The 13,734-nt window shown below is 45.2% G+C and overlaps 1 protein-coding gene across 1 annotated transcript; it reads left to right on the forward strand.

Annotated features, from left to right (window-relative positions):
• Nucleotides 1-221: 221 nt before the first annotated feature.
• LOC144732131 (uncharacterized) lies at nucleotides 222-13,519 on the forward strand. Its single transcript, XM_078613433.1, has 6 exons — nucleotides 222-420; nucleotides 2,425-3,572; nucleotides 6,198-6,359; nucleotides 7,381-7,561; nucleotides 8,269-8,406; nucleotides 12,039-13,519. The coding sequence occupies exons 1-5, from the start codon at nucleotides 237-239 to the stop codon at nucleotides 8,352-8,354; spliced, it is 1,761 nt and encodes a 586-aa protein (XP_078469559.1). The 5' UTR covers nucleotides 222-236; the 3' UTR covers nucleotides 8,355-8,406; nucleotides 12,039-13,519.
• Nucleotides 13,520-13,734: the final 215 nt, after the last annotated feature.

Consider the following 13,734-nt stretch of genomic DNA (forward strand, 5'->3'; position numbering starts at 1 on the left):
GTCGTGTTTAATTTTATAAAGCACCTAAAATATACATTCGCTCTTTGAACATTTACAAAGAGTGCGAGCTTTAATTGTCTTTAAAAAAAATTCTCAAACAAAACAACAATATCGCAGAGGCGTATTTTGCGGACAAATTCGTTTATTTTTCTACAGTACGTGGGACAAAAACACATGCGGTTGGAAATCTCCCTCCCAGTGTTTGGTAAATCCCACATAGAACCACGCGGATTCCGATGACACATTTCCTGCTACTGCGGAAGCCGGTCTATATAAAGGGGCCGGTCACATCCAACACGTTGCCAGTCGGTGAGTTACAGAGGGCAGTCGGCAAGCGACCCACGGAGGGCCACGCGCAAGCCAGCTTCACCAGCATGTTCATCAAGATGTTGAAACGCAGGACGTACTCGCTCATCAAAGGTATTGTGCCTCTCTAATTAACAATCACATTCACGGGTTTCAATGCCTGGCCACTAGCACGCAAGACGATTGGGGCAAGCTAGCAGGGAAGCCCACAACGCAGGACGAGAGAATGTTTGGCATTTTAATCGGAGACCGCGTGTGACAAGGCACGCAGTCGGTAAACAGTACGTGATTAATAGTTTAGTTAAACTAAAATTGTGATGTTAGGAGGCGTAAAGAGACCTTGTTGTAATTTGTGAAGTAGATTAATGCTATGCACAAACTGTTGAACATTTGCATGCTGAAAGAGCGTAGAGTGTTATGCAAAACTACAGCTGTCTTTTAAAGTATTCAAGCGTGTCTTTGAATATACAGTAATCGTGCATTATGAAACTTGATTTTAAAAAATATATACATATTTTCCGGAATATAAAAAGTATATGTGCGGGCCTTTATTTTTTGTAAAATTATTTTAATGACCTTTTACAAATCACATTCTTATATTTATACAATGAATTGTGTTATATTTACCCCTCCCTCTTGTGCTGGTGTATGAGTATTATTTGGCTGTTTTACATTTTGTGAAATAATTGAAGTCTCTCTGAGCGGCGCGATAATAACCAGTTAATAAATAGCGTGCAGATTAAATGATTCATGATACGGTTGCTTGGCAGAGATGAGAAACAAACATTGTGCTTAGACGGCGTAATTTAAAGACCACAAAAACCAGATATGATTGTCTTCAAAATCTTATAAACACTTTCCCACTGATAAAACTAAAACCACTCACCACATTCACCATTAACACTACTTACAAACAGAAACGTAGATTAAAATACGGACACATTTATGCCTTGGTCAAATTTCAAACCATAACTTAGAAGATTAGCCTTTCTGTTTTTCGACGGCATTAATGATGAATGCGTTGAGTTTATTTTACGTGTGCTTGTGCACCACGGCTCACACAGTCCCTCAATTGTTTGTTTTTAAATTACAAAGACAAAGATCCCCCGTATAGCCTTAACAGACAGTTGGGGAAAGTTTTTGTTGCGTTTGCACCCGATTCAAGAGCCGAATGGCTCACAGGGCTATACCTAATAAATGAACTGAAACTGAACGGAAACTGAAAAGCGAGCACCTATGAAGGCCGGCACGGCACACGAGGGGGTGGGTGGACAACACTACGCCCGGCCGCCTTTGTCTCCCTCGTCGAAATGTTTACACATCGCACCAGTTACTCACTTGAGGCTGAGTCGACCTAGGGGACGCCCAGGACCGGTTCAGATAATCGTCACTGGTGTTAGCCGTGAGCGGGAATCGAACTCGGGTCGCCGGGTTCGTAGCGCAAGCGAGCAAACCGCTCCACTGCATTAACACATCTTCTTGGTTCTTTCGGTAAAGTCACGTAGAAGGGAAATAATAAAATAATAAAAATAAAACATAATAAAATAATTCTCACGTTTCGGCCACAACGCAAGCAGCCGTGCATTACCACAGTTATCACGTACATGTAAAACACCATTCTCAATCCACTGCTGCATCACAGCCTCCCCCTTTGCTGTACGCTTTTCGCAAGGGTTTTAGTTATTTAACCTCATCCCACACTGGTCCATACGGGTGCAGAGACGCAGGGAGCATCGCAGTTGAGTTAAACGGATTTTCTTGCACTAATCTCCGTTGCCCACCATGTATCAATTTAGCCTATAACACCTGTTATACACGAGGGTTGTCCATCCATTTAAACACTATGCAGGCTTAAAACTGCTTAGCTTCCAAGATCGAATGAGATTGGGCACATTCCGAGTGATCGGGTTATACCTCCCCCCCACTTCCGCAGTTGTCATTTAAGCTCGACGTTAATTTATTTTCACGTTTCACCTGACACATGTACGACTCCTCGAGCCACGTGTGCAATGTCGTACTGCTGCCCGTAGCGGTGGTTTCAGCGATATACACCGTGTCCATCTGTATGGCTCCGAATATCGGCACGTCGGTACTAACGCTCTCCTGTCCCGTGCGCAGACGAGTCGGCGGACAAATTCAACAACGGCGTGAAGTTGACCAAATACAAGGCGATGAGCTACGTCCATTCGGCGTCGGGCGGCGCGAAGAACGCTCCTGCGCACCTCGGAAGGCCCGCCATGCCACGACACGAAGGAGCGGTGTGCGGTCGCGTGGCTCCGGCAGAAGACGCTGGGGACCGGTTGGAGGCCACGGCGTTGTCAACTCGACACCCAGAGGCCAGCGGCAGCAGCGTCGGCAACATCAGCGGCAATGGAGAGGCAGAAGCTTTTTCTGCCCAATCCATTGAAAACGCTGCGCTCGCCCAAGCTATCGAGCTCCTCTTAGACCACTGTGGGCCCCTCACCCAGGAGATAGAGGTCCCAGAAGGTCCGCACCAGGTGTTCGATAACCATCGTCGTGATCCATCTCAAGAGGAAGTTGAGCAAAAATGTAATGGCATGGATCACCGGATGAAAGCTGTGTGCTCAGATGATGTGGAAGTGAGTGTACCAGTGGTTACATTGCAGTCCACGGACAGTTTAGAAGCACTGGTAGAAGATGTCGGGGATTTCACCGCTGCAGGAAAACCTGAATCTGCAGGTTGTAAGAACACACAACTGACGTTGAGTTGCCTGTCTGGCCAAACGCTGTGCTGTGTCAAAGACTGCGCTCATAACGTCGACGCATCTTCCTGCGCGGACACCGCCAGTCTCGATGCCTTGCACGACTTGGACAGCGAGCACTCCACCCTGGAGATGGTCCTGAGTCAAGAGAGGGAGCTGCCCGCCGCCATACCCCAGGACGGCGTTCCAACAGCATCTGGCAAGAAGGCGGTGGCCAGGCGACGCTTCTTCAGTGACACTCTCGTCGCAAGCGACGGGCACCGAGTCGGGAAGGCGAAGTCAACGGTGGACGCAGAGCGCGCGCGGCGCGGCGGCACCGCACGCCCCGGCAGCGGCGACAGCCTTGGCCAGTTTCACCCAGGCCTCCTGCCGGAAGACGACGAGGAAGAGGTGTTTTTGAAGCATGAGCCCCTGGAGGTCGCCTGCCCGCCAAACTCGTGCCAGGGGAATTCGTCACCGGTGGAAGGAGGAGGACGGTCTTGGTTCGACGAGCATCGGGTCCTTGACGAGACGGTGGAAAGCCAAGAGGACCGCCCAGTCAAGGTACTGAATGTAAAGGTTTTTTTGGTAGCTTGTCATACTCCATGCATTGTCACACGTGAAGGATTTGTGCTTATCAGCCAGTCCTTGATAAACACAAATGCATAATTAATCAGTTATTGGCTGGATGTAGCTAAGGCAGGATAGAGGCTATGTTCTGCTTTGGCAGTTGAGTGGTTTACCAAAGATGGACAATTTAGGTACAACAACCACACAATCTCATTTTAATCTCTCGTGACAGTATTAGGCAATGTTCTAATTCTGTATTGTGGACAAAGCAACGGAGTCTTTAATAACCATTTAACAATTCATCAATAAATCTATTAAAATGTATGCATAACTTTTTCACTTAAATGTTATGCTAACGCCATCTTTAGTATAACTGAATTAAAAAAAGGACAGGAAAAACGAGATTGAACATCAACAAGAGGCAATACAAATCGGATAAGATGATTGAGATGAAAACAAATTATAGATCGTTAAATCATATCATGCAAAATCGTAACAATTCATTACATGTCGGTACAAGATAAATGAATGGTTACACGCACGGTCTTAACGTATACTTTATATAAGATGGATTGTACGAGTTAATAATGTCTACGCGAGTATTATGGGGCAGTGGTGAATAGGGCGTCACGGTGGCGAGATGTTAACTCCCTCGCCTGGTATACAGGAGGTCGTGGATTCGATCTTGACCCTGACGCCTGCTGTATATTTGGAGTTTGCGTGTCTCTCTCCCCGTGGTCGCCGAAGGATTTTTCTCCGGGTCCTCCGGTTTTTCCCTCCACATTTAGAAACACGCATTTAGAGTATTTGGCTCCTATAAATTTCCACAGGATAAGCCACTTTGTTGAGCTATCATTTGTGGCCACTTCTGAAAAAGAGCTATATAGCTCAGTGGGCTTTACCTGGTAAAATAAAAAATAGTTTAGTTCATAGTTTAATATCACTCTGTAAGCCACGTGCCAACTGACTCAGTTGCTAGTGCTGTGCCCACTGAGGCACCCATTCTCTTTGAAACAAAGACGGTATCGTGCAGCGCCAGTTCGAGGTCTCTGCTGGAACCGAGGGTGAGTAATAGGGCACTGCCAGTTTTTAGCTGGAGGTGGGATTAAGAGGAAAAGTTCAGATTTCCACGCTGATAGGAGCAAATTGTATTTACGGAAAAACCACATGAGCCTACACAAATAAACCATAGCTTAAAAAAATTTAATCGGGCCAGAGAAATAAAAAAAAATTGCTCGGTCTACAAAAAAAAGTTTAAATACTTATTTAATGGATTAATCTCAATTCTCCTCTGTGGAAAAAAAAACATAGTAATTAAACCGACTCCTTCGCCAAAACAATATAATCTCTACTGATTACCAACCCTATTATTGTTTTTTTCAATGTGGGTGAACGTGTATTATCTTTACCTGTATTGAATAACAATCGGAAGTGGTGTCTTGACACAGTGGTTAGCACGCACTGCACTAAAAAACACGGACGCCTGAATACGATTCCCGGCCACGGCTACCATCAGTGGCAAGTGATCTCTGAACTGACCCTGGCACCCACTAACCTCCCCCTCCACATTTACCAATCTACACTGACAAGCATGGTGGAGTATGGTCAAACAACCCCTCAACCCGCATAGATGGGTATACCTTGATCCAGCAGTGGATTGACAAAAGCCTATGGTTTTTTTCCTTCATAATATTTATTCATTTAGCATGGACATTTTAAGTTGGAAAGTTCAAGGGAAAACACAACCGAAAAAAAATATCACGTGTAGTTTCAAAAATGTGTACACATTTTTTCTTCTAAAAAAAACGTGAAATTAATAAATAAAAGTCCCAGTGAAGATGGTGCTTCGTATCTAATCTCCTGTGTTTGCAAAGCCCTCTTGTTTAACCTTTGCAATCAAACGGACTCGGACAACATCCAAATAAAATAAACATTTGCAATCTCGCCTAAAATTCCATCCGCTCGGAGGTGGATAACAGTGAGTACAACATTATAAATATACGTATTACAAACGCTATATTTTTTGACTCTCAACACTAATCAGAAAGTGCCTGTTAAAGAAAGTGTCCGTTAAGTCAAAATGTCTCCCTGCTCAAATGAGCAATGGGGCAGCCAATCACCTCCGTGATTTTTCTGTCAGCAATATTTTTATACTTATTTTACCACCTCTACATTATCCCTGTTATATTATTATCAGTGCCACGCCCTGAGACGAATCATTCATCGCGGAGCAGTGCAACCACCCATTCCTCGTGTTGGAGAGAACGGGCCGCAGAAGCAAACATTACAGCGCTACCTCTAAAAAAATCCCTTCGGATGACCCTCCAGTCCACACAGTAGAATGGAGCACTTTGCAACTTGCATACGAGTCAAGCCGATCCATTCAATGTTCAGCGCCAGAATTTTAACAAATTAAGTGCGAAACCAAATTTTACGTCACGGTTGTTTGTGCAGTCATTGGTGACCAGCCAGAGACCATCAAATCAATTCACCTGAGAACCCAGTTTAAGCACTCTGACCTCTGAGACCTCCTGCCACCTTGCGACAACCACAGTTGAAACGGAGACGATGCAGAGTTTGCAAGATGAATAATAGCTCCACTGCTTTGTTTCTCGCCAGCCGTCCAGGCAGGCATCGACTCGCCGAGTTACGGGTTTGGATCACCTGGACCAGCTGTGCTGTCTCATGGAGAAGATGGGCCATCAAAAGGAGGCCAACAAGAGGCTTCAGCAGGAGAACCAGCAGCTTCAGACCGAGCTGCAGGCTCAGAAGCTCCAGCAGGTGAGGGCTCACATCCAGTTTTACAAAATGACTTAATTCAATTAATTAATTGAACACCGATATGATAATAGGGTTTTTCCCCTTTTTTCTGGCAACAAAACAGGTGTTAAGATATTATACACCAAACTGAAACCTTTTACAAGGAATCATGTCTGCATTAACCACAATGCTTGTGGTCAGAATGCAAAAAAAACATACTCTGATAAGATAGGCATTGTCCTTGAAACTGATTGGTCCACACCAGAGACAGCTTTCTTTTGAGCCTCGTCTCAAACGGTGTTAGACCAGAGGACGCCAAAAGGCGTACAGCCCAAAGACAATGAACTATCAGAGTAATGAGAGCTTGGGGTGAGCAGCTACATCATTGGACCTACTTTGCCAGTACCATCTTAACACCCGTTTTGTTGCCAGAAAAAAGGGGAAAACCCTATTATCATATTTTGGTACTGGCAAAGGAGGTCCCATGATGATGATTGAACACCGGGTTGTTACTGCACAGAATGCATCGTTGGGTTGATGTTTGACTTCGTATTAATGCAGAGATGGTGGATAATATCTCATGCCTGTAAATGCATGTGTATTGTGAAAGCTACTCAAGATTACACTTATGTTGATGATGATAAAAATGTACTGTTCTTCACAATAGCAAATATTCTATCAGCATCACTGCCCTAATTTAGATAAAGGACATCAAAGACTCAAATTACAAGTCCTGCAGTAAAACTGTACATGTCTCAGCAATCGTTATGCTCAGACTTATGAACAACCTTAAACCAATTGTCTCATTGTCCTCCCGTTGTCTTTCATGATATGGACACAATTTTGACTCCACGACCTACGGGTGAACAGAGGCTCGGTGCATCGTACCCACAGTGCCTTAATGTCCCTGGACATGCACGGCATGGTGTGAGGACTGAGCCATTGGACACGATGGCACTTTTTGCTGTTTGTAAATCAATATTTGCGTGACTCGTTAAATACTACGACTGTTCTAAGTGTACTTTTCCCAACTCGTTGGCAGGAGGCCATGAGGTCCCGCTGCACATGTGGAGCGGCCGTGTGGCAGAGGAAGGCATGGGGCTCTGCAATTCCTGGGCTTTCCTCGCCGGCCCGTCACTCCGTCCACCAGTCCACCACGACTGTCGCTCGCGTGAGGGTCAACTCCGAGGCGGCCGGGTGGCCGACACGGGAGGCACTCGGAGGTGAGCCGACGGAGAGAGCGCTCTTACCCGTTTTTATTTCATTTTGTTTTGGTTTTGGCATCTTCCTGAAGCGTAGTTCGGTTAAGGATTCACGTCTGGATGTGAGACAGGTTTTGCGCCTGCACATTAAAAGGAAACCCATCGTATTAGTATCGTTTTGGAGTGAGCCCAACGTCCAAATATAGGACCACAGAGGTTGGGCAATTGTGGTCTCTGGTTCTGGATGCCTTTCCACTTGTCTGTGGCTTCTCGTGCCTTTCATAGTTCTCTCTCTCGTTCTGAGATTGAACTAAATCTGTGCGCGTTACAAATTCTACATTACCGTTGTGTACAGGAAAATGTCCTTGCGCTTAATAACTATCTTATAACTGGGGACCAAGCAGGACCAACTGCTGGAACAAATTTAGCGGGCTTATTCAAGAAACGATTATGCACGACATTTTTTACTCCATCATTCTTAAAAGGGCGCTAGAGCTGAAATGAAACATTACCCTCTCATCTTTGTTGTAAAAATATATATTAACTGCCAGTATATACTTTACATATACATTACATACATCCACACATCATGCTGGACATGTGCGGATGTTTCAATCAACATTCTGATACCTAACTGGATTGAAATGACTTCACTGATGAGTAGCAATGAAAAATGAACGATTGCCTCGCGTCCCGATGTTAGAGCATGTGCCGCGTGTGTTTTGCAGGGCTGCACCGGCGAATGGGCTCGCTGAGGGAGGAGCGTACGAGGCTGACACGCGCGCTCACTCTGAGATCCGACAAGCACGGCTAAGATAGAGCCCCCCCCACCCCATGCCTCCTACCAGTCTCCTGCCTGCACACAGGTCAGTCGCAAACGCATTGACTGACTCGCCCCCCCGCCCCCCCCCCCCCGGGGCCTCACACACCCAGGGCCGGGATCAACCGATGGGCCAAATCAGGCCCTTGTGATTTTTTGGAGGCCCTCCTTTAGTGACGTCTCGAGCGAACGGTAGCCATGGGGAATGAAACAAAAAATGTTGTCTTTGAATTACGGTGATCCCGTCGCCACCTCTGTCGCGGCGCTGCGATGCAACAAACCGCACGGCACGGGCGCACGAGCTGCTCAGTCGATGTCCTCTTCACTTGCGTTCCATTCCTTGGCTGCCACTCACTGTATTTGACCACCGGCCATCAATCCTCTACGGGATGCATCCTGCCCGATCCCACTTCCTTTTTTTTACAGTTTGAATCATGTCTTTCACCTGCATTAGTTCTCGAATCCATGTTGTTCCTCTTTCCGTCTCTCGGTGTAATTCCAAGAATGCATCTCGCCACGCTTCTCTGTGCACTTTTCGGTTTCTGATCCATTTTCTTGTTAATGACCCCATGTCGTCTGAACCACCGCTGGGTCATTAGCAGGTACAGTAGTACTCCTCCGACTATAACAACGCAATTCTTTTACAGTGTGACATGGGGTGGAAATATTTGGTGACATATTGACAAATTTCCATCGTGGCCAGTTGTGGTTTCAGTGCTGGCCTCAGGGCACATGCCTTCGCAAGATAACAGTGACCTTGAAATCTGAAAAGACGTCAGACGAAAGAGGCATCGGTCAATAGTGTCAATGTCCCACCGGCTACCCGCCCACCCTCTCGGCCACTGGGTTGCGTTGACGACTGACCATCAGACAGCCAATAGCAGTCACTGTTATCTGTTTAGATTGTTGGATGTGGACTTCCAGGGACTGTGTTGGAACTGGTTTACAAGTACAAATAAAAACAAACCACATTCATTATATTACACTTGGTTATATAGTACTGCAGGTATGTTTGTGAGTTGTTAATCAGCGATGACTTAACTTTGGAACAATTTTGCCAAGTATTTGACAGTACATTAAAATTCAAGATATTTTAATGTGATCGTTTTTTTGTTTTCTGACTTGGCAGCATAATCATTGCAAATACACAAAAAACATCCTATTTGTGGATCGACTCAGCTCTGCATCTCTTCGAGGCATAGTAGCTATCGAGTGTGCTGTACTACACTGTACAATGCTACATACGGTGTCATTGAACCGGGACCCATGGACCGATGGGGCCCAGGCGCTAGGCTCTGTAAAATATTCCCTCGTTCTTGACGAACTTGCTATCTGTGATTTTGGCTATCCGCGAATCGCATCTGAAACTCTACACGACTGCTGCATCGAGAGAGAGAAAGTGATGAGATAATGTGATGGGAAATAAAGTGATTTATGATTTATCTACATTTATTTAAGGTAATTCATCGTATGCTATTATCATTATCCGCGAAATTTGCTATTCATGAGCATTTCCAGAATGTCCCGCTCGCGAATAATGAGGCAATACTGTAGAGGGGAGAAATGCAATTCCTTGAATCAAAGCCCATACGTTTCAAACAACACACAAAGACACGTTTCTGCATATCGTTTGAAACTGAAGGTTTTCTGGCCTGCACTGTTCTTCTCTTAAGGGTTTTTATCGTCATTTACAAAATGTGACCGGGCCCCACGATGCCAAACACGGTTTTGCCACCCCCACTTTGTCGTTAGTCACGGCAGCTGCCCGCTCTAAAAAGTGCTCGTCACTGCCGTAAAAATGTGGCTCTTTTCACGGCGGGCTCGAGAGCTTGTAAACAGGAGACGAGCGTGGACCCACACAGGAAACCAACTCCTGTCTGGAGCAGTTAAGATCGATCTGGCAGACATTGGATTTTGTCCTCGTATGGTGAACCCCCATCGCGGGCCAATCCAGTGCCGAAATAAGCTGGTAGCATATGTTATAAAGGGGCCCTAAATAAAATAAAAACACACACAAATATTAAACACACATTTTTTGCTTGCATAGTAAAGTATTTGTATTTTTTCGTTTGCTATATAGCCAGATAATACGACAAATCGCTAACCTTGAACACCCAGTCGTTCATAAAAGTTGAAGGCAGTATAGTACTATAGTAATTGAGCAAGTGCAGAATCACTGAATCCGAATTGACAGCTTGAATGCGTTTCGCCCTTGAAAATGCGGGGCCCGTAGCATACGTGGCTACATTTACTACTGGGATAATCCGGCACTGGGCCAATCGGCGCACGTTACCCGCTCTCTACGCAAAACAAGAAAAGGGGGCGGCTGAGCAGAACCTGCGGTTAGCGCGAGTGGAAAAGACGGTGCGGGGCGGGGGGGCTTTCCACGGTGGTCGGCTGAGCACATGACTGCACTTTCTGAATTACATCGGTGTGAGGTCACACGCCACACGCCCGTCATGTGCCGTTACAAACGGGTGGGCGGCCATTTACACGATGAGGCCATTTGTTCCATATTTATATTAGAGAGAGAGAAAAAAACCATCAGAATGCTGTGTTGTTAATTATGGAAAGCTAGTTGGTTAACGAGGAAACGATATTTATATTTACACATACTTGGACACGTTTCAAAATCCACCCGCCGCCCATCCCCCATGTATGTGCAGTTTAAAATTCAAATTGTCATTATAGATACAAGTTAGTTATTTAGCAATTGATGTCGTCTGATTGTTGAAGGTCTTTGTAACGCGACAGCTACTAAGAGATAACTATCACACGTGCCAATTTTAAACTGTTCATCAGGATATATTTGTAATAATGTAATTGAAATTCGGTCACATGGTGTAAGGTGCAGTCTCCAACCCTTACCATCTCCCTGGCCTCTGTATTTACGTGCTATAAAGAAGGACCATTGCCCGAAACGTTGTCTATTATATATTTACACAGTGTTATTGACCGATATATGTTGCGGTTATTTTATTTGGAGACATACCGTACATCCAAGTATATTGTACAGTAACAACACTCTGATACTATGATAGAAATTCTTGCAATAACTTAATAATATGCATGAGGCTCTGTGTGAAAGGCTTGTTTGTTGAATATAATAACCAAAATATTGCATGTATTGTCCATATTTTACCAATATATTTTAAAGAAGTAATAGAAATATCATTACAGCACATTTTTTATCCACTGTAAAGTGAATACCCTCCCCATGTCAAATAATAAATAATCGTATATAATCAAATAAACCTACTTATGTAAATAACCCAGCACATTAAATAATGGATCCCATTCGCATCAGTACACGAGGATACAAATGAAGAATCTCACTCTTTTTAAAGAAGAGCCATTACTTGAAACATTCGTCAATTACATATTTAGTTTGCTCTTATAAGGGGCAGTGTTAACGATGCACGTGTTGACTTTTAAATAAAATGCTGATTCTCACGCGGCACCTTGAACGAGGCACACTAGAGACGGCTCAGCGCAAAGGGCGCATGGCCTCGTCATGCAATTTACGCTTGCACCACTCTCGCTGTTGCCCAGCACAACTTTGTTCAGCTTCCGAAATCGGACCAACAGGATGCCGGGTGTGCAACTGCACATCATTTATGCGTTTTACTTTGTATCATTCCTAACCCTGAGATATGAAATGTCACGTATTTCCTACAGGGGTGACGAGCACCTGCCGAGGATCTCAACCGTGGAGTTGGTTTCTCTTTTGGGGGACTGAAGACGTCTACACGCAGCGGCGGTGCCACAGCGTCCCTCGACTCCAAGCGACATTTGACGCGTCGCTCGCAACCGCCCGCCCGCCCACCTAAAAACAACCTCCGACGTGAAGTCGATATTAGAGGAAGGGGAGTGGAAAAGCCGGACTCGGCAGCAGCGGCGATTGTCTCGCGTATAGGTCCGCCTCCGTCGCGTAGCTGGGACGACTTTGTCATGTTCAAGCTGGGCCGGTCATGGTGAAGTCTCATCTCTGTGTGCGGCAGATTGGGACGGGGGTGAAGGTTTTCTCCTTTGTGCGACGCGGCGCGGCCACGTGAGGTTTCGCGCGATTGTACAACCGACAGGCGTGCGATTTTTTTCCACGTGCACGTTCACAGAATGCGTGTTTGTGCTATCAAAACGAATGCTGCCTTTGAAACAATTGCAATTGCGCGCATTTGCGTGTTTGTTAAAACTGTGACTTTTCGCAACGACGTTGATGATGAAATATCCATCATAAGCTAACCTTAATAAGCTTAGTCGCAAAGTTGAGGTGAACGATTGGATGGTGGTGGCAGCCATCAGTGGTGGTCGTTCAGGGCCATTGATGTTAATGATATCGTCCGATGGCAAGAACCAGTCTCAATCATAAAGGACGACCGATGTTGATGGTGCAGCCTTGTCGGAAGGTGCACATTTTATCCAGCACGGAGGGATAAAAAGGAAATTTAACTCGGGCTTGTAACTTGAAGAAATACCCTCAACTGAGTGAGCTCGAACGTAGCTCAACGTAGCTAAGATGTTTCTTTGTTCATGTTTTTTGTTTGTTGCGGTTGTACCTGATTCAAGAACCGAATGGCTCACAGGGCTAAACCTAATAAATGAACTTGAACTTGAGCTCATTTCAAAGTGCTGTCCAAACGAGAATTTGGCATTGCTCAACTTCCTGCTAACAGCCTTGAAAGCTGGGTTGGGCATTTCACATTACCATGCCATTTCTAGGCCAACGACTGCCTGCTATAGGCCAACAACTGCCTTCACAGTGGTTCTCGTTTTTTTATCAACTCCAAACGGGACCACAGGATGTGCTGGGCTTCCCTCCACAGGGACTTGAATTTGCAATCGTCCGGTTGTGGGTTAAGCACTCTTAACTACCGTGTTAGTCGTAATAACCTCTCGTATCGCAGACCACGTACGATTTTACTACCATTTGCTGTGTTCAAGAATCAGCCACTGGTTGATCTTTTTTTTACGTTCCAATTTGCACTAGGGATTAACTTGGACATTGTAACTTAACAATTTATGGGCAGCAAATGCCCATCATTTTATGTTGACGGCACTTGAAAATGTCCATTTATGACCATGGGGTATTGCAGTATTGTTATATTTTAAATGCACGGTACTGTTTTTTTGTTGTAAATAAAGAACTCGGTCAAACGTCACACTGTTCCGTCTGCATCACAAAACTCACGAAAAAAATATAAATCTTGTAATTGCTGTGACTGTGGTAAAGTATGCGTAACCTCCTACCAAACAACCCTACCTGGTCCGTGTTCAAGTCCAGCCAAGTTCATTGTGTTGAACCAGGCTAGGACTCAAGAGAATGGTGATCGCCTCATTTGCAAAAGTAACTAGGGAAAGAAAGGGTCTATGGTAT

The sequence above is a fragment of the Lampetra planeri genome, chromosome 41 (assembly GCF_965212315.1).
Source record: "Lampetra planeri chromosome 41, kcLamPlan1.2.h2, whole genome shotgun sequence".
In the NCBI taxonomy this organism is placed as follows: domain Eukaryota; kingdom Metazoa; phylum Chordata; class Hyperoartia; order Petromyzontiformes; family Petromyzontidae; genus Lampetra; species Lampetra planeri.